The sequence below is a fragment of the Sinocyclocheilus anshuiensis genome, unplaced genomic scaffold, assembly GCF_001515605.1.
Source record: "Sinocyclocheilus anshuiensis isolate Anshui unplaced genomic scaffold, SAMN03320099.WGS_v1.1 scaffold308, whole genome shotgun sequence".
In the NCBI taxonomy this organism is placed as follows: Eukaryota; Metazoa; Chordata; class Actinopteri; order Cypriniformes; family Cyprinidae; genus Sinocyclocheilus; species Sinocyclocheilus anshuiensis.
The window spans coordinates 285,049-312,901 of record NW_015558619.1 but is presented as its reverse complement, the minus strand read 5'-3'; the positions used below and the strand labels follow the sequence as shown (position 1 = coordinate 312,901).

Below are 27,853 nucleotides of genomic sequence, written 5' to 3'. Positions count from 1 at the left end.
TTAAAACGCACAACATTTTAAAGCGTCTTTGGTGTTTCCATGTTTTCTACAAAACAAAACCGGAAATCGAGGGGTTATGATGTCATTAGCAGGCGACACAATGACACTATAGACACGGTCCGTGTCACTACTTAAAATTGCTTATTTTTCTGGATTCAAACATTCTTCGAAACATTTGGGATAATGTAAGTACACAAGTCAGCAAAATATATAACACTGTTCTAGTGGTTTTTGGAAATTTTAATTAAAAAATCTTACATATTGTGCCTTTAATGCTGTAAATGAAATCAGTCAGACAGTCTGCAGCAGATATCAGTCAGTTGTGTTTTATTTTGAAATCTTGTTTGCAAGGAAGGTATTATTTGTCTTAATACAAAGTTCTTTGTTTAATACCAAATCAAAGGGACATGAAATGTATTTCCTTGGATTCAAATACACAAAAAATCATTCAGCAAATTCAGATGTTAGATAAAATACTCAAGTCCCTTGTTCTTGTCGGCATCCTGCTCTTGCGTCTCAATCTCTACACACTTTATGGCAATAAAATACTGCACAAAGGGCTCTCCCAGCGCACTACAAATCACACTGTCCTCTGCCAGAGCCACTAAAGCATCATCCAATTTAACAGGGATCGGGAACTGTTTCTGCTGACCTGGAGCTTTGCTTAGAAGCTGTTCGGCATTCAGATTTCGTCTAATACCGTCCAGTCCTGCTGCTATCATGGCCGCCAACACAATGTAAGGATTGGCCATCACTGACCCCAGCTTGTTATCGATGTGAGTCTCGCGTCCACCGTGAATTTTCACATTGAAGGCGCAGCTGTTGTCGTTGCAGCCACATGTGGCGTAAAGATGGTTCTTGGAATTTTTCTTGCCTTTGGAAAGCTGGTTTCGACAGCCGATCCCTGGAGCCAAGAGGCAGCTCAGAGCGGCTGAGTGCTGGAGAAGACCTGAGAGCCACTTTCTGCCGATCTCCGAAAGTTCCCCGTTGCCCGAGTGGAAAAGGCTTCTTCTGCCGCTGGCATCCCAAAGGCTGTGGGAGAGTAAGCCGGAATTGTGGATGTTGTCGTCTGTGAAAAAGGTGGCGATGTAGTTGAACTTCCTGGCCATCTCTTTGATTCCTGTGCGGAAGGTGAAGGCGCTGTCGGCGGTGTCGATTCCAAACCTTGGTTTGAAGCAAATCTCCATCTGTCCTGGTCCGTTTGCAGATGAGAAGCTCTCCACGTCAACTCCCATGTAGTACATCCCTCTGACTATCTGCTGCAGGAAGGGTAGATCGTAGTTGCTCAACAGTGTGGTGGAAGGGAAGAACACAGCTTTAGGTCCCACTCGTTCAGGGGCCCCATTCATACGTGAAGGACGAGTGGATAGAGAATCCCATGCTCTGGAGTTGGCTGAGCATCTGCTTGGCTATGAGGCGGGGTGATGTACGCAGTGGCACACCGGTGATCGTGCAGGGGTCACAGATAAGACGAGCGGTCTGGTCTGCCCAGGGAAGGATTTGGAACGTGGAGAGATCTGCGACCAGGAGGACATCACTGCTGAAGTTGGCTGCGCTCAGATGATCAACTTCGTTGACTTTAGGGCTTAGGGTTAACTCCAGGTAGCTTCTAGGCATGGGGATGCCATATACTGCTTTTTCCTGTGATGTCAATAATGAGTTATGTTACTGAGTACTTTTTACCACTATTTTCAAAAAGACTCGACTTTACACTAAACAGTCAAATGTATTACTAACATTACAGCTGCCGTAAGCAATGTTAGTTGTCTTGCTAACTTAAACCAACCGTTAACCATGCCGTCAATCACACACCCCTACACACTTTTTCCGGTATAAACCCGAAACACGATTATAACATCATAGCAGATCGCGTTGGATGGTGGATTCAAAGTGATCAAGGGCTTAGGACATTCCAATTGAGCCCATAGCAAAGGTTCAGCCAGTAGTGGGCACTCGCGCAACGCAATCAATAACGTACATCCCAGTAAACGAGATGGAGAGAAGTTAGTGAGTGAAGGGCATGAAAAAAATGAACTGGAACACAGAATATTGTCATAGTGCACTGGCATGTTTTTGTTTTTAGTATAAACTAAAACCAACACAATCTCATGGCAATTCCTATGTATTGCTGAATTGCTGGCTAATTTGAACGAATTTGTACAACCTCATTGGTACGTTTTTGTACGATCTGCTGATGTTAGAAATCATACATGTTTGTACTAATAACACAGTACAAATTTATACAAAATTGAAACATGTTTTCTCATGAGTCTTGGTTGACAAAAATATGGTAGTGCACAAAATACACTTATATTCGAGATATAATGAATGAAGACTAGTCTTGATTCCTTATGCAGAGTTGCTTCCCAATAAATATATATATTTTTTTATTGCAAAACAATAAATAAATAATAATTTTTAAGTTATGTTGGATTCCAAAACATTGCATACAGCAGCATAAAATTGTACCATTACAATGTATTGACTACATAGAATCAATAAGAGGCATTTCAAAACATTTACGTGAAAGAATCGAGCTGGAACTGTCTTGGATCGGGACACGCCATGAAGATCAGTGGCCTCAAAGCGAACAAAGCTTATGTTTTCCCGGGCGATTTGCTGTATTATGTGCTCAACGTCAGAAATGTAGCTTTGAGATGCAAAAGAGAGTGCTTGTGACCTCTCATTGTCTGTTGGGAATATGAAATAATAAACAGATAGATGAGAGAGTTTAAGTAAATGTGTTAGATTGAGACAACCGTAAATCATCTTTCTGACCTGAGTGTGATGTGCCAGCTTCTTCCCAATGGGACGTCTCAGCAGTGGGTGAACTCATACCAGAAGACCTGCCTGGAGGTCCATCGGTCATCGAAGACCCGCCAGAATCCCATCTAGAACTTCCTTCTCTGAGTCTGGATGCTCTCCTGTCTTCTGAAAGGGGCTTGAAGGTGCTGAAACTCTTAGATGGCATCTGGTCTGGCTTACAGTCCACTCTTTGACCCGGAGGGTAGCTCCTTCCTCCATCTTGCCCTTTTGCACTGAGTAGGGAGCTCTCACGCAACACGCTTTTCAGTTCGTCCAAGGTTTGTTTGGGGACGCCACCCTCACCAGTTGATGGGTAATATTGCACGTTCTCCCTTCTCCATCCATGCCTGTTGGCGTAGTCATCTTCTCTCGAGAGACCCTGGTACTGGGACTCACTGGAAACAGATGGACAACGATGTGGAGGGCCGATGGAAATAAGGATGGGGTCGTTTGTGGGGCCTGGAATTGGTACGTTTGATGGCACTAAGGGTACAGACGTCCCTTTTCTGTCCCAGTCAGAGGAGGAAAGATGCTTCGCTCTGGAATCCGCACTCTTCTTTCCTGCACTCATATTTCCTCCATCCACCTGGTCTGGAATTTTTTCCTGTAGAAGTTGAAATTGATGGCTTTCAGATTGAAAATAACTCACAATGCAATAACATAAAATCATAGAGTACCAGATTCATCCAAATGGCAGTATACAAATAGTTTGAATCAACTGTACAAATTGCATTTGATGAAAAAAATTAACAAATAAAAAGTAATAATAAAAAATAAATAATTTCAATTTTTAGATTTACCATATCTCTGGATTTCTCTGATTCCTGCATAATGCTCAGGGTTTGTTTTTTTTATGTGAATGTTTGGAAATTCATAACCATCTGGCCCAATCAAAGTGGCTCACACAACTGACTAACAGAGACCGAAACAAAGCAATCTGCTCCCTTTCACCCCAACCAAATGCATGAAGCGTCCAGTCTGTTCAGTCCCACTCATCCATTGTGAGCTTCTGCACATCAGCTGTTTTCAACAGCCCACGACACATTATTCATCAAATCTCTAGAAAGATGCGGTTGTTTGACTAAAAGGTTATTTAACAGAATACCAAAGCCATTACTTTGAATGGAAACATAAATTAACACATAGTGACATGCACTGTTGTTGGCAAGCATATTAAACAAATAAAAGGCATACAAAGATGGCTACAAAAAAATGTATTTCTGACACACACACACAAGATTTTTAAATGTATGTTATACAACAAAGATGACCTTATTGTCAATATGAAGACAAGACAGAAATATTTAGCTGTTAATGTTGTATTTTGTGAGCACTAAGCTATAAACATCCTACCGCACCTGGATCTTTGTGTTTATGTTAAATCAGTTGTAGATTGGTCTACTCTTAAAATTGAGGCATTGTTAATATTACTAGCATTAAACAGAACACTTACTAGTGCTGTCAAACGATTAATCGTGATTAATCGCATCCAAAATAAACGTTTTTGTTTACATAATATATGTGTGTATACTGTGTACATTTATTATGTATATATAAATACAAACACATGCATATATATATATATATTTAAGAAAAATATGTTATGTTTATATATTAATATATAATATAAATTATAAGAATATAAATATATAAATGTACATACATGTAAATATTTTAAAAAATATATAGGCCTACTGTATGTGTGTGTGTTTATATATACATAATAAATATACACAGTAAACATACATATATTATGGAAACAACTTATTTTGGATGCGATTAATTGCGATTAATGGTTTGATAGCACTACTTATTACACAATTATTATTATTATTATTATTATTAGAAGTAGTAGTAGTAGTATTAATAATATTTAAAATAGCAGAATGTGTATATGAAATATGAATATAATTAAATACATACTTGAATTTTTACTGTTTTATTTAATAACATTTTGAGTAAAAGCATTATTGTTAAAACAACAATAATAACTTTATAAAATTTATAGGAAGTTTCAAATAGGACTATAATTAAACATGATCAGCTTTATTTTTTAATGTTTTATTTAATTAACTTTTTAATAAAAAATATTATTATTTCATATTATTATTATATTTAAACTGTAGGATGTTTAGAATATGAATTTAATTCAAATGAATTTTACATTTTGTAATGTTTTATTAAATACTTGTTTAAGTATTATTGTTATAAAACTTATAGGATGTGTTTAGAATATGAATATAATGAAATACCTATAATCAATTTTATTTTGTAACGTTTTAATAAAATTTGAAATAAAAAATATTACTGTTAATAATTATCATAAAAAGTATATGATATGTTTAGAATATGCATATAATGACATACATGATAACCTGTATTTTGTAATGGTTTATTTAATAATCTTTTTAAATAGAAGTGTCATTTTATTAATAATAATATTTATTGTTTTTTGATCAAACTTTAGGATGTGTTTAGAATATAATGTAATTAAATTCATGATAAACTGTATTTTGTAACGTTTTATTTAATAATCTTTTTAAATAGAAGTGTCATTTTATTAATAATAATATTTATTGTTTTTTGATCAAACTTTAGGATGTGTTTAGAATATAATGTAATTAAATTCATGATAAACTGTATTTTGTAACGTTTTATTTAATAATCTTTTTAAATAGAAGTGTCATTTTATTAATAATAATATTTATTGTTTTTTGATCAAACTTTAGGATGTGTTTAGAATATAATGTAATTAAACATTTTATTAATAATAATATTTATTGTTTTTTGATCAAACTTTAGTATGTGTTTAGAATATAATGTAATTAAATTCATGATATTATTTTGTAACATTTTATTTAATAAAATAGTAAATAAAATTATTATTTTAATAACAACAATAATAATATTATTATTAATAAAATAGCATTAATAACAATAATTATTATTAATAATGATGATGATGATGATGATGATGATGATAATAATAAATAATCGTGCTGTTATTAATCAAATGTCTGTGTAGTTTTGTGTAGATGTTAAGCGAGTCGGGCTGTATGTGCTCGTGCTGTAGTGTGTGTTGTAGGGTGCGGTTTCTTGAGTCCAGCTGTAACCGGTTACCGGAGACTCCGTCACATACACGGCAGCGCTGTATGGTCAAACACCACAACACTTATTCTCCGGAGCGGCTTTATGATTAAGCTACAATCTTCAATGAGTAAGCATATTCCAGTAAGTGAAACCTTTCAACCTTTGTTTTGAAGCGAATTCAGGGTTTATTTTTGTGGTATTTAGTCTCAATCTGCGCGCTAATTAGCACCGGAGCAAAACAGGTTTTGTTGTCGACCACAGTTTAGGTATACATTAATATGTCTGTTTTATTTTGTTGTAACCATCTACAAAACTGTAAAATTGTGTGTGCGTGTGTTGATAAAGATTGGATTTTAAAGCTATAATGTCGTTGAAATAATCGCTTGGTGACGGTGTTAGCTTAAATTAGCCTCGCAGCTACATCAGTACGAACTGGGCACGACATTTCGCTCTTTTATTTCACTTTAATCAATTAAATTAAAAAGTGAATTAAATTAAGTATCTAGAATGAGAGTTCGTGTTGCGTTTTTGTTGAACATGAATGTAATCTGTGAGCTTTTGGCCCATTCCTAATATTAGCCAAGCGGAAGTCTTTGTGTCAGTCCTGATCAATTAGCATATCCTGATGTTTTGGATATTAAAATCTCTGTTTTTGTTCAGTATAAAACTGAATATATCAGTATAAATCGATACAGCATAGTATCGCGATATTTTCCGTGGCAATACTGTATTAGGGCTGCACGATAAATCGCATGCGATATTTAATGCGCATCTTATCAGTAAAGCCGGTTCTGTAATCTGACGAGCTGCGCAAAACCACGATCATATTATCATGTTTTGCGCAGCTTGTCGGTGAACAACGGCTCTGTGTAGTTAATCCTGCTCAGTGTGAAAGCCCGCAGGTGATGGAGATTTACCGCTGATTAGAGAACGGCTTTACCGACAAGATGCGCGTTAAATATCGCATGCGATTTATCGTGCAGCCCTATACTGTATCGATACACGGACGCCAAGTATCGATCTTTTATTATACTATTTGGTAGAATAATACAACCAATTTCTTTAAACTCCACTAGATGGTGGTGTTGAGTATTTTCTGGTGAGGTCAGCTAGGTCACCTTAAGCATGCAGTAAGTTAGTAAAATAAAGAGGGCGGCATCGTGGAAAGTTATCAGGAAAGCCCCGCCCGCGTTTAAATCGGATGTATGGACTTACTTCGGATTTGCAAACAAGTAGGGGATGCAAGTAGGGATGCACCGAAAATATAGGCTACATATAATAATAATAATAATAATAATATATGCCCGCCCCGCAGTGTTCAGCGTGCATGTTTTCACTCTCCTCGTCACTGCGCGGTTTGACGCTCCGCGTAATATTCCGCTCAATGAATGTACGTTCCGCTCATGTACCGCTCATGCTCATCGGAAAAGCAAAGTCCGCTCAAATAACGCGCTGACAGGACATTTCTATGCAGTATAGGCCTACTTGTTCCGGTTTGCAGTAGCGCTACTGTGCTGTAATGAACCTTATTGTAAAGTGTTACCAATATTAATATAAATTCTGTCCATTTTTATTGTTACTTTCAGTAAACGTGTGATTATTTTATTGGCCTGCGTTTTGTTTTAATTCAGTATCATTAAAATGTAGTTAAATTTAAAAAGTCTTACAAAATTACTTTATATTATTTAATAAAATAATAATAGATTATTACAAAGCCTTTTTCGGTTTCCATTTCGGATTCGGTTTTCTGCCAGGTGCATCCAGAATTTTCGGTTTAGGCCCAGAATTTTCATTTCGGTGCATCCCTAGATGTAAGACTACATGTTTTATTTTATTTTATTTAAAAAAAAAATATATATTTATTTAACTTTTTAGTACAATTTCAAGTTGCACTGTTCAAAATACCTGTAGTAGCACAGCAGTGCATACCTGTTTACATTTAATTAAGGTGGACTAGATTAGACTGTAATACAAATAGTTGAGTTTGCCAGGTGCATACAACATTTATGACAGGTTTTCATGAAAGTGTTGGTCAGTTTGTCTGCTTGACAATCCCATTTTGCACTGCAACAATAAAACTGAAGTGAGATAAACAAACTGAGAAATGTTTCTTTTTAGTTAAAACAGATGCTGTCAAAGCTTTCCTTTGGGGGCATAATTTGAAGTTGGAAAAAGGTAATAAATTGCAATATATTGCAGAATATCGCAATATATTTAAAATTGCAATAATATTGTATCGTGACACAAGTATCGTGATAATATCGTATCGTGAGGCCTCTGGTGATTTCCCACCCCTGATATTTTCCATGTCTGTGATTTTTCCCTCAATTTTCCCTATTAATTATAGCCATTCAACATTACAGTATAATATACATTATTATAAAATACATTATTTTTAACATTTAATAGGCTTTTTTTTAACATTTAATAGGCTTTCTTAAACATTTAAGTGATTTTAAAACAATCTTCACATAAACTATATTATATATGCATAAACTATACATATTAATCTTTATTCAAGCTACAAAAGTTATTAAAAGCTACGCAAGAGTGCGTCCACGAGTTATCTGACTAGCGCATAACTTAGTTCAAGATAACTTGTGCATTTACGCCTTTTTGTACATATATAAATTGTAATATGTTTATGTTCTATAAATATCTGATTCTCATATAGCCTAATTAACCCGCTATAACAAGTGCTTGAGTTTACCGGTGTTCATTCAGCTCTTCAGCTACAGCGCACACAGCTCAAACAGCAATGCTGCTATTTTATATATATATATATATATTAGTAATAATAATATAGTTAATAGTATGTGTGAAAACGTAGACTACTAAATATTGGACTATAATAATATGTATAGTAGCGTCAGTGACATGGTCAGTAACTAATCAGCGATGTTTTGCCATGAATTAGTTTCTTTTTCATGTTTAATGTTTGAAAACAAATTGTTACAAGTATATAAAATTGTAAACTTACAAATTTGGAATTTTCAGAAACGACTTTTTTTATACAAGTAAAAATTCTTGTGTGTGAAAATGTAGACTGCTTATATAATACATTTAAAATAAATATAATAAAAAAAATAAAGTAATATAATAAAATAATATAATATATAATGAAATATAATAATAAATGTAAATACAAAAAGCCCTTTTTATAATATATTAATATAGGCCAGGACAGATAGAAATGAACTACTGGCCCAGCTGGACAAGCAGAAAAATGGCTGCTTTAAATCAGGACGAGAGCGATAAATGAAGTCCTGTGCCCTGACCGCGTGTGCTTCTGTTCTTGTGTCCTTGCAGCAGTTCTGTGGTGTTTTGGGTCACACATTTATGGAGTTTCTGAAGGACAGTGGCGACTACTGCCAGGCTCAGCACGGCGTTTATGCAGAGAAGTGAACGGCCGGCCTCGCTACCTCATCAGAACAGAGACTTGTGTTACAGTTTTAACGTTGGCGGGATCGGGCTTGGAGAGCGGGCGTCCACAGCGGTCGGCGGTTCTGGATGGGGTAAAACAAATCTCTTGAAGTTCACTGCCCTCGTCGGCCCTACGTCTTCACTCTCACCAGAGGACCAGCCTTGTTTTCTAGGGTTTTTCCTTTTTTTTTTTGCTATTAATCCCGCCCACCTCTGGGTCACACCTCTTTTCTCCTAATCGTATCCGCCAGCATTTCTTTTGTTATTAGAGAAAGTTTTTTCCATTTTTTTCTTTGAGATTTTCAAGCTGTTTTGAAAACTCAAAAATGGCGCGTATGAATAGACCTGCCCCAGTGGAGATCACTTACAAAAACATGAGATTCCTCATTACCCACAACCCCACTAATGCCACGCTTCACAAATTCATTGAGGTGAGTGTTGGTTTAAACGCACTAAAAGTGTTGTTTTGCATAGACGATTATAAAACCCTCATAATTACAGTAACTGCAAAACATCACTTACATGATATTCCATTAGGAACTGAAGAAATATGGGGTGACGACGGTAGTTCGAGTGTGTGAGGCCACATATGATGCAAACCTGGTTGTTAAAGAAGGTATTCAGGTTCTGGTAAGTCCACATGAACCAGTTCACCTACATGACTGTGAATAGAAATGTCCATTCTTATCTCAGGCCTTATCTTTTAATGCAGGATTGGCCCTTTGATGATGGAGCTCCTCCCTCTAACCAGATCGTTGATGATTGGCTGAATCTTCTTCGGATGAAGTTTAGGGAGGAGCCAGGCTGCTGTATTGCCGTACATTGTGTTGCAGGCCTTGGAAGGTAATTTTATTGGGATTCAAGATCATTGGATGTATCATAAGGTGTAAACATGGAATAAAACCCGTTTTGAGCTTTGCATGGAAATCTTAGTTGTTGTTTTTTCCCACAGAGCCCCAGTGCTGGTTGCTCTGGCCCTGACGTGCAGAGGCTATTCCGTTTTATTGATCTATGGCGCATTCATTTTGATTCTTTACACATGTAATGATGTCCAGTGACTTGTTTGCATTATGTATGCATTCTTTTTTTTTTTTTTTGTAAGGCTTTTTTATGACGAAGTTTGGTAATGGGAGAGAGTACAATTTTTAAAGCATACACTGCTCAAACTAGGCTGCTTATGTTGAAGTGTTTGGGATGTGGCTTGTAATGATGAGACCTTTTTTGTAATCAGGCTCTCAAAACTATAAAAATTTGGATATAGGTTTATCGGCCAACATATCGGCTTTCAAATATAAAGAATTATCGGTTATCGTATCGGTGCATCCGTATCCGCCAGCATTTCTTTTGTTATTAGAGAAAGTTTTTTCCATTTTTTTCTTTGAGATTTTCAAGCTGTTTTGAAAACTCAAAAATGGCGCGTATGAATAGACCTGCCCCAGTGGAGATCACTTACAAAAACATGAGATTCCTCATTACCCACAACCCCACTAATGCCACGCTTCACAAATTCATTGAGGTGAGTGTTGGTTTAAACGCACTAAAAGTGTTGTTTTGCATAGACGATTATAAAACCCTCATAATTACAGTAACTGCAAAACATCACTTACATGATATTCCATTAGGAACTGAAGAAATATGGGGTGACGACGGTAGTTCGAGTGTGTGAGGCCACATATGATGCAAACCTGGTTGTTAAAGAAGGTATTCAGGTTCTGGTAAGTCCACATGAACCAGTTCACCTACATGACTGTGAATAGAAATGTCCATTCTTATCTCAGGCCTTATCTTTTAATGCAGGATTGGCCCTTTGATGATGGAGCTCCTCCCTCTAACCAGATCGTTGATGATTGGCTGAATCTTCTTCGGATGAAGTTTAGGGAGGAGCCAGGCTGCTGTATTGCCGTACATTGTGTTGCAGGCCTTGGAAGGTAATTTTATTGGGATTCAAGATCATTGGATGTATCATAAGGTGTAAACATGGAATAAAACCCGTTTTGAGCTTTGCATGGAAATCTTAGTTGTTGTTTTTTCCCACAGAGCCCCAGTGCTGGTTGCTCTGGCCCTGATTGAGTGTGGCATGAAATATGAGGATGCTGTTCAGTTCATTCGACAGTAAGTTAACTTCATATTTTTGAAAATAATACAATCTAAAATATCGTCCCAAAATGCGTCTTCGATTCAAGGATTCCAACGGCCACCGCAACAACTGCTGCATTCAGTAAAAGCTTGCGTATCAGCCTTTCTCAAATGTGTAATGGGAATTTGTATCTAGCATAGGTAGTTTGTTCTCTTGTTCTAACTGTGAAAATGCCGTTACAAAAATTAAGCTTATTTCGTTACAAGTGTCCCCCGCCCTTCTCTTTGTTTTTATGTATTTCCTGTGGAGAAGCAAGGTAAAGTGCTTGTTTGAACATGAGCTTAGTGTTTTGCGATGAAGTTTATGTTGGTGAAACATGGTCAAATCCCAACTCTGCCAAACACGTAGTATGCTTTATAGCCTAAATGGGTTTGATTAAAAAATAATTTCATGCATTTTTTGTTGTTGTTGATGATTTCAGTCTATCTGTAATAATAATTTGCCTCCGAAAAAATCTAAAATAAATGCCTTATTACAGCAGAAAGACACCATCTGGTGGAGTTCTCGGTGGCATTTGGAGAGGTTTTTCGGTGATGTCTTTTGCAGAAAAAAATCAGGAATAGATATAAAAAAAATTGAGGAAAATATATATATATTGAAGGGTGGGGTACTACTTTTTGTTGTTTATCCAAACTTTGTTTACCTATTACTGCCATGTCAATAGTGTGATGTTTGTGTTTTAGCTTAAAACTGGACCTCAATGTCTGCAGTATTTTTATGGCTTTTTTTATTTGATGTGCGTAACTGAATATTTCAATACTTGATTTACGTACGGTATTTGATTGTGTACTGTTAAATCACCTATTTATATAATTGGATATGTGTTTTAGTATAGCAAGAAACAAGTCTGCCCATTTGAGAGTACAATAAAGATACACTGAAGGAGCATTTTACTTCGTCTGTGCTTGATTCAAACTTTTAAATTAAAAACATGCAGCACTTTATCAAAATTCTTTTATTTTCCTCCCTTTTCACAACCGTTGGTGTCACATCAATTTTGTCTACAATAAATAAAGAATATAGAAACTTCCTAGATCGCTTTTAAACATCAAGACCTCTCCCTCACTGCAAAGAACCACAAAAATTTTCACGAAATTGGAGAAAGTCTCTAAGGTTAAAACAACCCAAAAACCATTTAATAAAATGCTTGCCAATCATTTTTTAGCAATGCAATATTGACAAATGTACAATGTTTAGGACCCCCTCTGATTTAAAGTCCTTTTAACAGCCTTTAATGTGTAAAGTGGCCAGGTTGTGGCGACATAATTTTGTATGTATCCAGGACCCAAAAAATACAAAGTATATTCAAATGAGATTGAACTAGAGCATATATTTTTTGCAAGCTATAATTTAATTATTTATGGGGCAATTTAGGTTTATTTTGAATCTTAATAGAATTATTGGAACTATACAAAAGTATGTCCAAAAAAAAAAAAAATTATCTTAGTAAAAGGGGACTGAATGAAACTGGGAACCCTAATAAGAATTGATCCAACTTCACACAGGTGTTTGATAAGTACAATCACACCTGCATATACCACTGATGCAGAAATCTCCTCTTCGAGGGAGTCACTCTGTTAAGTCTCTCAAGTTTCCCTGTCCAGAGACGCTGGGCTCTGATGTGTGGCTCGCTGATGGCTATCAGCTCATAGACCATCTGGTCCCTTCACGCTGGACTCTTTGACAGATATCGGACTCGCAACTGCTTGAAGCACGCACTGAGATGACTCGCAGTATCCGTTAGGGCCGGGGGGACCTGGTGGCCCGGGCACACCTGGCATTCCAGGAACACCTGCTGGTCCTCTCAGACCGTCACGCCCGTTACTGCCATATGCTGGTTTCCCAGGGTCACCTGAGAGCCGGTGGACAAACAGACCAGCAGTCAGGAGCATGATATTCAGAGATTTAAAGATCTAGATAAGATGCAGGCCTTGCTCTTACCTGGGAGCCCTGGTGGTCCAGGTATTCCTTTAGGCCCCACCACTGTGGGCCCTCTATCTCCCCTGTCACCTTGGTCACCTAAATGAAGGACAACACAAAGGTTGTAATATGGGATGTAGATGGTGCTTCATGTCTTATGTTGTTCTGGGAATAGGGAATAAAATAATAGGGTATAAAACAATGCTAAATGCCAAAAATAAAATGCAGTCAACCATATATCAGTTATGATACACTGCAAAAAATGATTTCCCATTGGCAGATTTTTTTTTTTTTCATTTTGCTTTGATATTTTGCTTAGATGTTTTTACTGGAAAAGACAAAAATAGTAAGAAGTAGATCATTTTTTGAAGTGTAAATGGACTTGACACACTTCTTATATGTTGTCGACGTCAAATGATACATGGCCAATCATATTCCACAGTATTGTGGCACATTGGTCACTTAGTAATATGACTAATACAAATACAATATTTAGCCCAGTGTTTGTTCATTGTTTTATGCTAGTAAATCACATTTGTACTATTGTTTATGCATTTATTAAAGGGTAATTTTTTCCCATTCAGTCCGTGTCGTGGTCAAATTTTGCAGATTGTTGAGCCTGTACAGTTTATAGGAATGATCCATTTCATGTTTAATTTTAAAGTCGGCATGCGATGGAAAGCAAAAGAAAAATTGTACTCATTATTAGTCTTAAGGTGGGGTCATAGCAAAATTTTGGTGTATTTTCCATCGTCAAGTGTAGCGCCACGTGAAACATAGCTCATTTTCAAAGCAGTCACTTTTCTGTTGGTAAACACAGCAAATCCACTTGATCAACTAAAAACTGTTGCGAAATCTGTATGGGGAGATCTTTCACCTTCGCAAAAAATGTGTGGCTTCGTACCTTTGGGCCCTTTCCTCCCTATGAGCCCCAGGGGCCCTTTGAGACCCGGCAGTCCTCTGCTTCCAGGATGCCCAGGGAAGCCGTTGTCTCCACCAGGCCCTGGAGGGCCGGGGGGACCAGGAGGACCTGGCAACCCAGAGATGCCCGACTCGGGCCTCGTCAGACTGGCTGCCAACTGGGCGAGCTGTCCTGTGAGGAAACCGGAAATGGCAAATCCATTCAAAAAACAAAACCCATTCGAATTTAACAATGAGTCGAGCTTACATTTGTAAATATCTGTAAGGATATCAAAATACTGACCGTGCAAAACCCTCATGCAGACCTGCTTGATGTGTTCATCTATGGGTGCTCGGCCCTGAAGGAAAATATTTCCTCATTTAATGCAGGTAGAAAAGACTGTGGTGGAACAAATCGCACTGAGGTAAAATTCCTCATTTAGTACAGGTTTAGTACATTGAAGTCCAGTTCCACAGAAATCAAAGTCTCTATGATAAAAGTGTGACATATTTAAGGCGGCAGTAATGAGATGATTAAAGCAGGCGTACTGGTCGTCCCTGTGCCCCAGGCAGTCCAGGTACCCCGCCGTCTCCTTGCATGCCTCTTGGGCCAGGCTCTCCAGCTGTGCCCTCGGGTCCAGGTTGGCCATGCCCACCCTCTGGCCCTTTATTTCCTGCCTCTCCTGGTTTTCCTGTCTGAACACAACAAATGCTACACATTTTTAAGGAGGCCAACATTGAATTTTGTGCACTTGTTGACATTTTATGGATTAATACAGTGTTTATGGATTAAATACTAGTGTTCTAATAATTTTGGCCACCACTGTATATCATTGACATGCTATAGAGTTTTTATTTTTATATTTTCCTTTTAATTTCAGTATTTTTGTTGTTGTTTTTTGTCATTTTATTAGTTTATATGTCTAGTTTTTATCATTTTTATTTTTTTGTATTTTTTTTTTCGGTTAACATTTATTTCGGTAACAGACAATAGCATCACTTCTCAAAGCAAACTCACCGATCCTTTCTCGCCTGGCTCTCCCTCATCACCCTGGGAAAATAAATGGACATGGAGTTCAGGATCAGCAAGGGGGTCATGACTGAATACATAACCAATACATCCAAAGACATTCAAATATCTGTGCTGTTATATATCTGTACTTACAACATCTCCTTTGTCTCCAGGTGTTCCCTCTTCACCAGGTGGGCCCTAAACAAACATGCATTAGATGCATTATAATATAGATTTAATTGATGTTATATAATGTAAAACTAAAATGACACACACACACATATATATATATACTGTATATGTATGTATTGGCTTACTTGCTCTCCTTTTGGACCAGTTAGACCAACAGCGCCCTTGATAATGATAAAATAAGATTGTGCTTTTAATCTTAACTAGCCATTTGATAACTGCCTAAAAAATGGATGAAAATGAATTTTTTCAAGTGATTTTTAATTTTGGCAACTTGTTTCTGGAAAAAAATATTGGTCCACAGAGAATCTAGTTTTAAAGATCTGCAATAAAGAGAATAATGCTTATAATCCACATTTGTCAAATTCTGAAATTCCTAAGTCACATGACCTCACCACTTTACATATTTAATTCAGTAAGTGAAACATTTAATTCACATTATATTTAATCACATTATTGCACACCCTGCATTAAAATACAGGAAGTTAGCATTTTAAATTAAATTTTGTCTAAAAATGCCTTTAGCACTAAAGACATTCATTTATCACACAGGAAACTGTAGGCCAAATTGCATTATGGGATGCAATACCAAGTACGTTTGCTATATACTACACATTTGGCCATTTTGGGAGGTCATTTAAATGTATTTCTATGAATGCATACTGTTTTCATACTTTATGCAGAATAGTATGCATAAATAGAATGCAAACAGAGTGTTATGGTAGCAAGTTATTCTGAACATAGACAACTTTTAACAAATGATTTGATTGGCTCTTTTGTATTTTGAATCGATCTGTAGTTTCTGCTTTTGAAATCCTACCCTGTCGCCTTTCTGCCCGATGAAGCCAGCAGGCCCTGGAAGACCAGGAAGGCCCGGATCTCCTTTAGCACCCTGTAAAATACATAAATACACAGACACACACAAATAAATACAAATTCATGAACACTACATGGCCTGTGCCCGTAGCTGCTGCACAAACCACATCTGCTCTAAAAAAAACACAGTCGGCAGCTCAGTGAGCAGGGTGCTGGCGGGACTCGTCTGAGGTGTGTGGATGGATGTGGACTATGATTAAGCCTGATGCCCTTCGCTGGCTGCTTGAAGGAATTCCTGCAAGACAGAGGGCTCATTCAGCCCCCCGTCCTGCTCTGAATATCCCCTTACCAAAGAAAATATCCCCAGCTACTAGGCCTCAATAACAACAGGCTATTCATGCCCCTACCAGCCGATTACTGCACTAAAGCTCACTAGAGCTTTCTAAGGAGATTGCATTACAGTTTGGAGCACTATTAAGCTCCTCAGCATAGGACAGGAATCTGAGAGCTAAGATCAAGTCAAACATGTTTCTGATTGTTTCTGCTTTTCATACTGTTTTGTAAATACGCTTCAAAGTGTTTGTTTTACTGCACTTTATCTATTTGCATCTGTAGATTTCAATTACAATACATACCTTTAAAGGCCATTTTCTCAAAACATGTTTTGTTTTCTCATTTCTGGCTGTTGACAGTATTTTCTGATACAAATAGATATCCAAAGTCTAATATTTCAACAAAATGAAATGAATTTTGAACCTGGCTTTATCCAATGTTATGTTATGTGCTGGAAAATTTATTATGTGCATATTTAATTAGCCTATTTAAACATAAAATGTTCTTTAAATACAAAAATGTTTACAATTCTTTATGTAAACACACACTTCAAAATTTTTAAATGTATATAGATATAGAGCTTATGTTCAAGTACAAACTAAATATTTACCATGTAGGATATTTATTAGTGTTTCATAGACATGAAATTATATTTTGGCCTGTCCCAAATGGTAACCTTAGCCCACACTGTCCTCCTTCTACACTTTACCCCATGGATTGTTTAATAGTGGACACCCTAGTGTTTTAGACTTCAGAGATGTGTGCGTGAGAATGCAACAAGACTTCCACATCAAATCTGCAATATAGGACAAGACCTTTGAGAGTTTAAAGGATGTGTAATTTCTTTGGAATCTTATTTGTCATCTTCCAAAGATTTCTCTTCTTCTTTCATTTGTCCTTCATCTCTTTCCACATTTTTGCCTGTTCTTTGTAGCTCCAGGCTATTCTCAATTGCCATGAAGCTTCACCTAAGAGAAGGGATGTAACAATGCACACCGAGCCAGTTGAAAATCGATAAAAAAATATGTGACGATTCAAGTTGGTTGAGATGTTAAACGAATCACGACAATTGGGACTGGGAGTTTAAATGAATGTATCTCTGAGGGGAAAAATTTAGATGGTATTATATTTTTATCTTTCCTCTGTATAATGTATATTAAAGTAGTGTTTATAAGCGCAGCACTGCTTTGTTTAAAGCGGTATACGAGGAAATGCTGTATCGCTGCTGTTCCATGAGCGCCACCTGCTGCCAGAGAGTGAATTTGCATTCTCATTCATCCCGTCTTCTGTTTTTGTTCAGTGTTTTACATGTAGTTCAGTTTTCATCATTTTGTTTTTGCTTCAAATTTCAAAATTGTACAGTCTAATTTAAAGGTGCCATAGAATGGAAAACTGTATTTACCTTGGCATAGTTGAATAATAACAGTCCTGTACATGGAAATGACATACCGTGAGCCTCAAACACCATTGTTTCCTCCTTCTTATGTAAATCTCGTGCATGCAAAAGACCACTGAAAAATAGGTGAATCAGAACATAACACCGACTGTGACGTTACAGTCGGGATCACTAATAGTTACGCCCCCAACATTTGCATATACCCGCCCATGTTCTATGCCAGTTGCCAGCCGAACCTGCACAGCCGAATCATCAGAAGTTCTGCAGGTATTGTGAAGAAACAAGCGAGGATAATAGCGAAAATGGCAGATCATGGAAATAAATGTTATGTTCCAGGCTGTGCAGGGGATGTGATGTGCAGGGATGGGTTGGTATCTGTATTCAGAAAGGCACAGAAAACAAATAACGCGCGCGTTCTAATAAAATAACGCGAGCCACTGAAGGGACATGGTTAGCCGCTTGCTAGCGGTAGCCTGTTACATTACAGTACATAAGATTTCACTTACCACATAAACAGAGTAAGGAGAGATGACTGAGGATGATGGCGAATGATTTACAGATCCTGAGCACCACTGACAAGCATCTGATCTCGTAAAATGTGTGGTAAGTACTGCCGCTGTAGTTTACACAGAGCACGTGCGATCGCAAATCTTGAAAGTGAAAGTAAAAAGCTATAGTGCATTGGAAAGCAGTTTCAATGCTTCGCATGTTAATAGCGGCTCCCTGATGCCCGCATTTTATATACAGTATAATTACCCAATGATATAACTGCGAGAGACGGTATTGAAATATATATTTTCCCTGTGTTTCCTTCCTGCTGTGTGAGCTACTGAAATGAGCCGCACTGTGAAACAGCCAATCAGAGCAGAGCTCAACATTGAGCCGCATGACCCTTCCAAATAAGGTAAAAACAGACCATTTAATTCTAGGGACAAATCCTAGGGTTGTAAATGGACATGTAAAACCGTTTCTGGAGATTTTTTGCCCTTACCTAAGCCACATACCTTCTATGTAGATATCAGAGAACAATTTAAAATATTGTATCAAAGCATTCTATGGCACCTTTAAATCAAAAGCTGCTCACGCTGCATGTATGCAGCATCTTTATTTGGATTGTAGTTGCCTCTAACTTTAAATGGAAAGAGCACAGGCAAAGCCTTAGTTTATTTATATGAAGAGAGTTGTTTTATTTGTACTATTTATTTATTTGATTTGGGATTTGTTTTAAAATTTCAGTTTAGTTTTGTTATGTGACATTTCAATTTCACAAAGAAATGTGCAACATTTTGTCCGAGAAATAATAAAAGGACACCTTTTCATTTATAATTTGTCTTAAATCTCATTTTGTTAAAAAAACGTATAGTGAAATCAGTATCGTGAATCATATCGCATTGTGAGTTGAGTGAGTCATTATATCCCTACCTGAGAGTGCTTTTATTATTATCTAAAGCATCTTTTATGGTGGAATTGTAGTTTCTGATGACTCACCCTTGCACCTGGTGAGCCTGCAGACCCATCAGGACCTCTCACTCCTCTCTCACCCTGGAGAAAAAGACAGAACGTTATAGAAGTGACACATTTCTTTATATGACACTATATGATGGAAGAGGAAATATACTCACTGGCCCACCTCTTGGGCCGACTGGTCCCACCTCTCCCTGCTCGCCACGTTCACCCTGAAATCAAAACATCAGAAGTTGTTCATTCATCCACATAGGCCTGCAAGCTGTGGTGAACAAATGGATAACCGTGACTCACTGTTTTTCCATTATTTCCAATCAGACCTGCCACACCTGGATCACCAGTATTTCCCTGGAGCAAAGACAAAACAGGTTATCCTTCCTGCTAATGGACACTAGAGGTGCACCGGTTGACCAGCCATCATTCGCAACCAGACTATATTGTCTGGCTATATTGATCTATGTTCTGCACACAAAATGCATTGGAATCATTTTGCAAAATGTCATTTGAAAATGGGACGTTAACAGAAGCCAGTAACAGGACAGGCTGAAGACAGACGAAAAGAAAAAGAGGAGAGTAGAGAAAATACTGTCCCAGACAGATCAAGGCTCACTGTTCGCAATGCTTGGAGTCGGTTCACAAAAGTTTCAATTGCATTTTCTTTTCATCTTACCTGCGTATAGTGCCTATTAAAGTAGTATTTATAGTAAGTGTTTTTTCTTTAAATCTTGAATTTATATAATACAATTGAAATACAAAAAATAACGGCGCGTGCTATATGTATGTAGCATCTTTATTTGGATTGTGATTACAATGTGGTGGTTACAAATGATAATAGAGCAAATAATAGGTACTGGAATCGGCCCATTTACTGGTAAAAAAGAAACAATCGGAAATGGCCATGAAAACATTTGGGCATCATTACTAAGATTCTTCAGAAATCATGATGATTGGTGCTCAAGATTATTAATGTTAAAAGCTGCTTAATATTGTGCTGCTTTATATTTTTGTGGAAACCACGATTAATTTTTTTCAGGATTTTTGGATGAAAAATAGGTTGAAAAAAGATTTTTGTAACATTGCAAAAGTCTTTACTGTCACTTTTGATCAATTCAATGCCTCCTTGCTGAAAAAAGGTATTTAAAAAAAAATAAAAATCTTACTGACCCCAAACTTTTGAACGGCATTGTATCTCAGCAAACATTTAAAACAAGAATCTATCTTGGATATACCAAGATAACAAACAAAAAAAAGCACACTTTTATGAAAATACACTAACGATTCACACTTGAATGACCTACTTTTTCACCCATGTGACCTTTTGCTCCTGAAATGCCTGGCAAACCCTGAAGGAGAAGAAAGTATCAAAAATGCAAGCCATTCCCAGTCATCTCACAAGTAGATATCACGGCATATTAATTGCATATCGAACAGGGGTCAAAGGTCATACGCACTGGAAATCCCTGAAGTCCAGCCTCACCAGGCGAGCCAACTTTTCCAGGAAGACCCTAAAACAATATGCAGATAGAAATCGCTTCACCATAGAAAGAGACAAACAGTGATGTAAATGATTCTTCTCTGCAGGCATGAATTATTAAAGTCATTACCTTCACTCCGGGCAGCCCTGGAATCCCGTCACGAGCATCCACCGCAGGCAGACCCTACATCACAAAGATGCAATTTTATTGTATAATCATTCACTTTAGGATAATACAATATAGAATAGAATTCATAAAACTGCAACACAGGTAACTTACAGTCTCTCCTTTCGGTCCAGGTAAACCCAAAAGTCCCTGCAACCCCCGAGGTCCCTAGAAAGAAGAAGCCACATTAGAAATCAAAATATAGCAAGCTTGTTGAGTCTGCTTGAGCTGTTAATATGTCATGATAAATATAATGCAATGTGTTGTTTTGTTGTTGGATGATAACTCACCTGAGCTCCTTTTGGTCCAGTCTCACCTACTTTTCCTCTTTGACCCTGATCACCCTTTAAAAATCGAAAAACAATATAAATCTATACGTTTTATTTCACGCATTCATTAACAAAAACAAATCAACCAACAACTTGTAAAACGTAAAAAGGGACCTGTGAAGATAATATTAAAGGAACATGCCACTATTTTTGAAAATAGGCTCATTTTCCAACTCCCCTAGAGTTAAACAGTTGAGTTTTACCGTTTTCGAATCCATTCAGCCGATCTCCGGGTCTGGCGGTAGCACTTTTAGCTGTAGCTTAGCATAGATCATTGCATCTGATTAGACCGTTAGCATCTCGCTCAAAAATGACTTCAGAGTTTCGATATTTTTCCTATTTAAAACTTGACTCTTCTGTAGTTACATCGTGTACTAAGACCGACAGAAAATGAAAAGTTGGGATTTTCTAGGCCGATATGGCTAGGAACTATACTCTCATTCCGGCGTAATAATCAAGGAACTTTGCTGCCGTACCATGAGTGCAGCAGGCACAATGATATTACGCAGCGCCTGAAAATAGTTCCCAGCTAGATAATAGGAAAAATATCTCAACTCTTTGGTCATTTTTGAGCGAGATGCTAACAGTCTAATCAGATTCAATGATCTATGCTAAGCTACAGCTAAAAGTGCTACCGCCAGACCCGGAGATCGGCTGAATGAATTCGAAAATGGTAAAACTCAACTGTTTAACTCTAGGGGAGTTAGAAAACGAGCCTATTTTCAAAAATAGTGGCGTGTTCCTTTAACATTAATGTAAATAAATGATAGGTACAAGTACAGATGCATGTTTAAAAATGTGGTTAAAGGCCAAAACTTTGCTGTGACTTGATTTTGCCACTTACAGGAGCGCCCTGAATACCCTGAGGGCCCAGGTCGCCAACATTTCCACGGGGTCCCTAATGGGCAAGAAAATACATTTGGTCATTTCAAAAGATATCATTGTTATTTATTTAGATATGAAGATCTAGGGCTGGGTTTTGATGATTTTTGATGAATTTCACAATTCGATTCGATTTTGATCCACGAGCTTGCTCGATATCGGTTATTTTGGATATATCAGGTACAGTACATGTCAAAGTTTCTCAAGGAATAAAAAATCTCTCAATTAATGCTGTAAAATATACCTGAGAGTCAGTTGGTACTACATTACTATAATATTGAAGGTTAAGATTAACTGATTTGTATACAAACACTTAAATTACGTAAGTTATAAGTTTTCATAATAATAAAGCAATAATACTAACTTTACAATTACATAATTATATTTCTACTCCGAATCATTTTTTGAAATGTAAACATTAAAATGGTGGCCATCATAAAAACTTGACAGATTTATTCAAACAAAAATTAATTACTGAGGAACAGTGAAAATTATAATGTTATATGGTGCATATGTTTAGCAAAATGTCTTAATTTCACTTCATTTCTGGTAATATTGTCGACTCGATTGCACAGATATTTGAACTGAACTGAGCTGGACGATGACACCACTTGACCAATGATAAACTGACTCTAACTGGAAAATTGAGTGATTACTTTTGTCCTCTTGCATTATCGACACGCTACTTTCCTGTTTAATACTGTAAATCTGCTTTGACACATTGTATAAAACGCTATATAAATAAAGGTGACTTCAGCAAATGGGCCTGTCACTCCACATTGAACATATTGTTTGAATATTGTAATAAAATGGACAGAATTTGAAATCTGAGACTTTGTTTTATATCAAAAGTAACAAAGCACAGACCTTACTGCGATTTATTGGATGGGAGGCGTGCTACAATGTTGCGTTCATTAAACGGAAAAAGGCTAGACTAATCGATTCTTAGGATTTAAGAATTTTTTTTTTTTTTTACCCAGCCCAACTTTTGACCCTCACCCTGTCCCCTTTAGGGCCCATCATCCCTGTGATTCCTCTGAGACCCTGTGGACCCTATAATAACAAAACAAGCACACAAAGAGATGTTGAGTGACAGCACTCTCACGCCTGACACAAACAAAGAACAGTAGATAAGTAATGTCTTTTTTTACAGGAAGGCCTTGTGCTCCTGGCTCTCCAGGTGCTCCCTGGTCTCCTTCTTCACCCTGTAAGATGTAAGAAAAAAGCTAGCTTAATTATTCTAACAATGATGTTGTGCTGTGGGCCTCAATTTGATACATTAATTATTTGTCACAAAGGAATCACGCCAAGCTTGACCTATGCAACTGTCACCTTATGTCCTTGCCTTCCTGGTTCACCTGATTCACCTTTGACACCTTTGTGGCCCTAAAGATGAACAAAGCACCAGAATGAGCAATACTTGTTTGAGCATCCAGAAAGTTTCAAATTTCAAACTTACCTTCATGCCTGGAAGACCTGTATAACCATTCAGGCCAGAAGTACAGGCATTTGGGCACTGAGAAACATAACAAAGACAGATCAATTAGCAGAAACATTGATGATAAAGATTTAGAATACTTATGACTACTTGAATTATTGAAAATATTTCATACTATGTTTCATCTAATTGAAAACATTTACATGCCAACCTGTCATCAAGTGTGATGTTGTGGTGTTTGTTCACTTTTAGTTTTGAAGAACATAAGCTAAAGGTCAAATACCTTTATGAATGAATGAATGAAATGAAATGAATGTTCCATGAATGTACAATTCCATAGTAATCATCTATAATAGGAATGTTTTTGAAAACATCACTCAGTTGTTGTCTAAAAAGGCTACCAGATATGAGACTTGAGGATACATACCAGCTCCTTACCATCCCAGACTCCAGGAGGGCCCTATGTATAGAAGGAATATAGTTTAACAGTAGCCATTTATGAATCCAGGATATCAGTGAATGATCATTAAGATCTAAACATTACTTACTCCGGGCCCTGCCAGTCCTGGATCACCAACAGGACCTCTCGGTCCACGACTTCCCTTTACAGCAGAACCAGAGACAGATACTCCAATTTATTATTCATCTATTTGATTTTGATTTGTTTTTGGATCGGTGTATAATGGAATAATGTTACGTACAGGAGGTCCAGCTTTGCCCAGCTCTCCAGGTAACCCATCTTCCCCATCAGCACCCTTCAGTAGAAAAGAAAAACAATTAAACAGCCTATTCTTGAATAACAAAAGAACAATGTACTAATAATGTCCCCGATTAAAAAGACTAAACAACAATAAAATGCACTCACAGCTTCACCATCCTCTCCAACACCCTGTTAACAAAGTAACAGATGTGCAATGACACCAAATTAGCAAGGAAAAAAAATCTTGCAGCATTACATCACAGAATACACTAGAAGGTCATAGGCCTGAACTTTATCAAATGACCTAATGCTTGCAACAGCTCAGAGTGTGTACAGTCATCTGGTCACTGTTTAAACCGATATATTTTTGCATAATAACAAACTAACTGGACAGAAAACATCCCTATTAAGCTGTGATTATTCTAGCAGCACACTAAAATTACAGAATTTGAAGCATTTACTTACAATGGCTCCCCTTGGTCCCGGCTCACCAGGTTCACCCTGATAAGGAATAAATGTCAAACCACAGGATCTTTTAAGTGCACTTTAATGATTTAGAGGTAATTCTTTAACTTCTTCAAATGAAGCATCACTAATACTACTGTAAAATTCAGCCATTCACAATAAAGACCTAATTTGTTAAAAATGCATCTATGTGCACTTTTACTTATTATTAACTGAAAAGTGAAATAATAAGTGGAATTTAATATTTAGTGTGAACTTACTTTTTGTCCAGGAGGGCCAACAGGGCCAGGGGCACCACGGGGCCCAGTCAAACCCTTAGGAAGAAACAACCATCTATCAGCACGGGCTTCACTTTAACTGACTGTAGATCAAATGTCCGTTACTTTATTCACTGAACTGATTGCTGAACTAATGTTATTGTGATACAGCTGCAGAATTTCAGAGCTCATTATTTCACTTTGATAATATTGTTTGAAACATATTGTGTGAAATTAATTAATTGCCTCAGACACACTGACCAATCATAAATGACATTTACCAATCCCCTGACTTTGACAAGTAGCAAACCCCGCCCACATTTTCTCTAATATATGTACAGCAGACCACTGCAGATACCTGTATTCAACACTTTAAGGAAAACAGGAAACATCTCTAAGGGAATAGGAAGCATATCTATATCTATAAGTGACAGCCATTTTTATATAACATTATGCATATAGAATGCTTTAGAATTCATTTTTTTACTTAAATTATTTGCATCAGTAATAATACAATAGAACCATTCATACAAAAAATAAATCAGTTTTTTGTACAAATAATGCCAACATGATAGGCTCATAATGCAACCAAAAATATAACATCTTTATAGCTGTTTTTTTAACAGTAATGTTTAAATAATAGGCTACTCTGCAAAAAAAAATAAAAAAATCTAATCAGTTATTTTTCTAGGAAAAATATTTAAATGTCCTTTAAGGAAAATAAAGAAGATAATTTACTTTAGAAGCAAAAAAAAAAAAGATTTTAAAGCTTGTCTTCATTCATGCTTTAAACAAGAAAATATATTTGCCAGGGGTGTAAGAATTAATTCATGATATAATGTCTGGAATTAGTCTCTTAATATCTTAGATTCCAGTTCTCGAGTAAATATATACAGTATGAACACAAGACAACAAGATTTTTGCTGTGATTAATTATAGCACTAGCTAAATTCTAAAGCTCAGGGGAGTCACAAAGCAGTCGGTGTACTTCGGTTTAATGCTCAGTCCAGTACACAGTTCAGCTCCCGTGGCTCCATACTTGTACAAAAAGGCCTCTGTCTTCATCAGGAAGCCAATATGGGGCTCTCTCTGCTTACTCTTTCCTCTCCTCTCTGGTTCTTTTTTCCATCCAGGAGCTTTTTTTTTATTCAGACCCCTCCAATGCAAACTACACTCACAGGCTCTGATGCTGCAAGTGTTAATTAGAAAAGAAAAGCTGATTTTATCTTGGTTTCTAGACCTTTACAGAAATAAAGAACAAGACTCACATCCGCTCCTGGTTTTCCTGGAAGGCCATTTAATCCATCCTTGCCATTGTCCCCATCAAGGCCCTGACGGATTCATCAGATTAATGGACTGGTTGCTCATCATTTCAGCTATGCAGAATTATTTTTGTTGCGAAAAATATAAATACTTACTGGGGGGCCATCTGGGCCAGGGCCAGGTCCCCTATCACCCTGAAATCATACGAAATACTAACTAAATAACTCAAATAAAAGTTGTTATTCGAGGCTACAAGAATATACCATACTGTAAGCTAAGAAATCAGAGAATCTCTGAGGAATTAAATAGATAGATAGATAGATAGATAGATAGATATGTGACTCACATCAATGCCGTCAACACCAGAAAAACCAGGAAGCCCTGGAGGTCCAGGTGGTCCTCTTGGACCAACTGGCCCCCTCTAAAAAAAATACAACAATAATAATAATAACAGAAATGCATTTACAAAAACAAACCTCCGCTTGCTTAAAATTGATCCTGCAATCCCAATAGTTTAGTCTTCAGGACAATGAATTCTTTGTAGGTGTGACTGATGCTGTGGTTAGAGGTATCACACTGGCTCTCTCTTATCCTGGGAAAGTGATAACAGCTGTGCACACCTGGACCATTTTACTGAAAATATCTTCCATATGTCAAGCAATGCTCTCAGATGCTTGCAAATTCAGATACACTAAATTAAGAAATATATGACATACAGTTCATAAATAGTGCATATGTGGAAAAAACAATCTTTGGTGCTTTAGTAGCCTATATATTATTTAATAATGTCTCATCAAACATTCTTTTTCTGTCTATATATTTTTAATGTTTTTGTCTATTTTTTTTTTTTTACTATTAAGATATTTTAAAAAGCATACATTGACCCCAAACACCCACACGGTTCATCTCTAGTGCAAAAAAAGCCATTGTTTCCTACCTGTGCTGAGATGATCAGGACTAACTGCAGTAAAATCAGCAGCAGCGACGCGCGGAGAGCCCCGGCGTGCGCCATAGTCACCCTGATGACTTGAAGGAGGCAAAATAGTCCTTTTTAGGAGATTTGTTGGGGTCCACGGGTTTTGTGTCAATATTCCCCAACTAAACCTCCACACCATCTACCAGTCTCTCAATGTAGTATTAAAAAGTTATGTTTATTCATGAGCCGCGCTGGGAACTGGAAGGTGATTGGATAGGAGCTCAAAGCTTTGCGTAAAATGGGCGTGGCTCAGGCTCGGATACCTGCTGTGGGTACCGCACGTAAACCTATCAAAGTAGGGTCATATTTAAAGCTGATTCAGTGTTAGTAAATTATTCTTTAAAATAATTTGATTGTTTTTATTTTATTAATTTTTTTTGACAGGCTGTTAGTACGGTACAGCTTCGTACAAAAATTA

General features: G+C 37.0%; 2 protein-coding genes and 2 pseudogenes across 2 annotated transcripts; 2 read left to right on the top strand and 2 right to left on the bottom strand.

The window, feature by feature from the left end:
- Positions 1–285: 285 nt before the first annotated feature.
- LOC107680515 (lengsin-like) lies at positions 286–3,792 on the bottom strand (annotated as a pseudogene).
- Positions 3,793–5,878: 2,086 nt separating this feature from the next.
- LOC107680461 (protein tyrosine phosphatase type IVA 1-like) lies at positions 5,879–10,432 on the top strand. Its single transcript, XM_016476346.1, has 6 exons — positions 5,879–6,036; positions 9,205–9,749; positions 9,856–9,948; positions 10,031–10,161; positions 10,271–10,316; positions 10,421–10,432. Exons 2-6 carry the CDS (start codon positions 9,645–9,647, stop codon positions 10,430–10,432), a joined length of 387 nt encoding a protein of 128 aa, XP_016331832.1. The 5' UTR covers positions 5,879–6,036; positions 9,205–9,644.
- Positions 10,433–10,648: 216 nt separating this feature from the next.
- Positions 10,649–12,343, top strand: LOC107680516 (protein tyrosine phosphatase type IVA 1-like; annotated as a pseudogene).
- Positions 12,219–27,605, bottom strand: LOC107680514 (collagen alpha-1(IX) chain-like). Its single transcript, XM_016476420.1, has 32 exons — positions 27,397–27,605; positions 26,806–26,880; positions 26,615–26,653; positions 26,465–26,527; positions 25,200–25,253; positions 24,940–24,975; positions 24,640–24,663; positions 24,476–24,529; positions 24,323–24,376; positions 24,202–24,234; positions 23,796–23,852; positions 23,669–23,722; positions 23,488–23,541; positions 23,336–23,389; positions 22,299–22,352; positions 21,416–21,469; positions 21,240–21,293; positions 21,090–21,143; positions 20,937–20,990; positions 20,784–20,828; positions 19,780–19,833; positions 19,644–19,697; positions 19,510–19,563; positions 16,297–16,368; positions 15,605–15,640; positions 15,441–15,485; positions 15,294–15,326; positions 14,825–14,971; positions 14,580–14,634; positions 14,280–14,468; positions 13,397–13,474; positions 12,219–13,307 (listed from the first exon to the last, which is right to left on the bottom strand). The coding sequence occupies exons 1-32, from the start codon at positions 27,469–27,471 to the stop codon at positions 13,102–13,104; spliced, it is 2,064 nt and encodes a 687-aa protein (XP_016331906.1). The 5' UTR covers positions 27,472–27,605; the 3' UTR covers positions 12,219–13,101.
- Positions 27,606–27,853: the final 248 nt, after the last annotated feature.

Excerpts from the sequence above, each read along its gene's own strand:
- LOC107680514 (XM_016476420.1), bottom strand. The coding sequence starts at position 27,471 with ATGGCGCACGCCGGGGCTCTCCGCGCGTCGCTGCTGCTGATTTTACTG. Across the intron at positions 25,254-26,464 it reads CAGGAAAACCAGGAGCGGAT|GGTTTGACTGGGCCCCGTGG; the intron begins GTGAGTCTTGTT and ends TTTCTTCCTAAG. Across the intron at positions 22,353-23,335 it reads TGGGCCCTAAAGGGGACAGG|GGACCCCGTGGAAATGTTGG; the intron begins GTGAGGGTCAAA and ends CTTGCCCATTAG.
- LOC107680461 (XM_016476346.1), top strand. The coding sequence starts at position 9,645 with ATGGCGCGTATGAATAGACCTGCCCCAGTGGAGATCACTTACAAAAAC. Across the intron at positions 9,750-9,855 it reads CGCTTCACAAATTCATTGAG|GAACTGAAGAAATATGGGGT; the intron begins GTGAGTGTTGGT and ends ATATTCCATTAG. Across the intron at positions 9,949-10,030 it reads AAGAAGGTATTCAGGTTCTG|GATTGGCCCTTTGATGATGG; the intron begins GTAAGTCCACAT and ends CTTTTAATGCAG.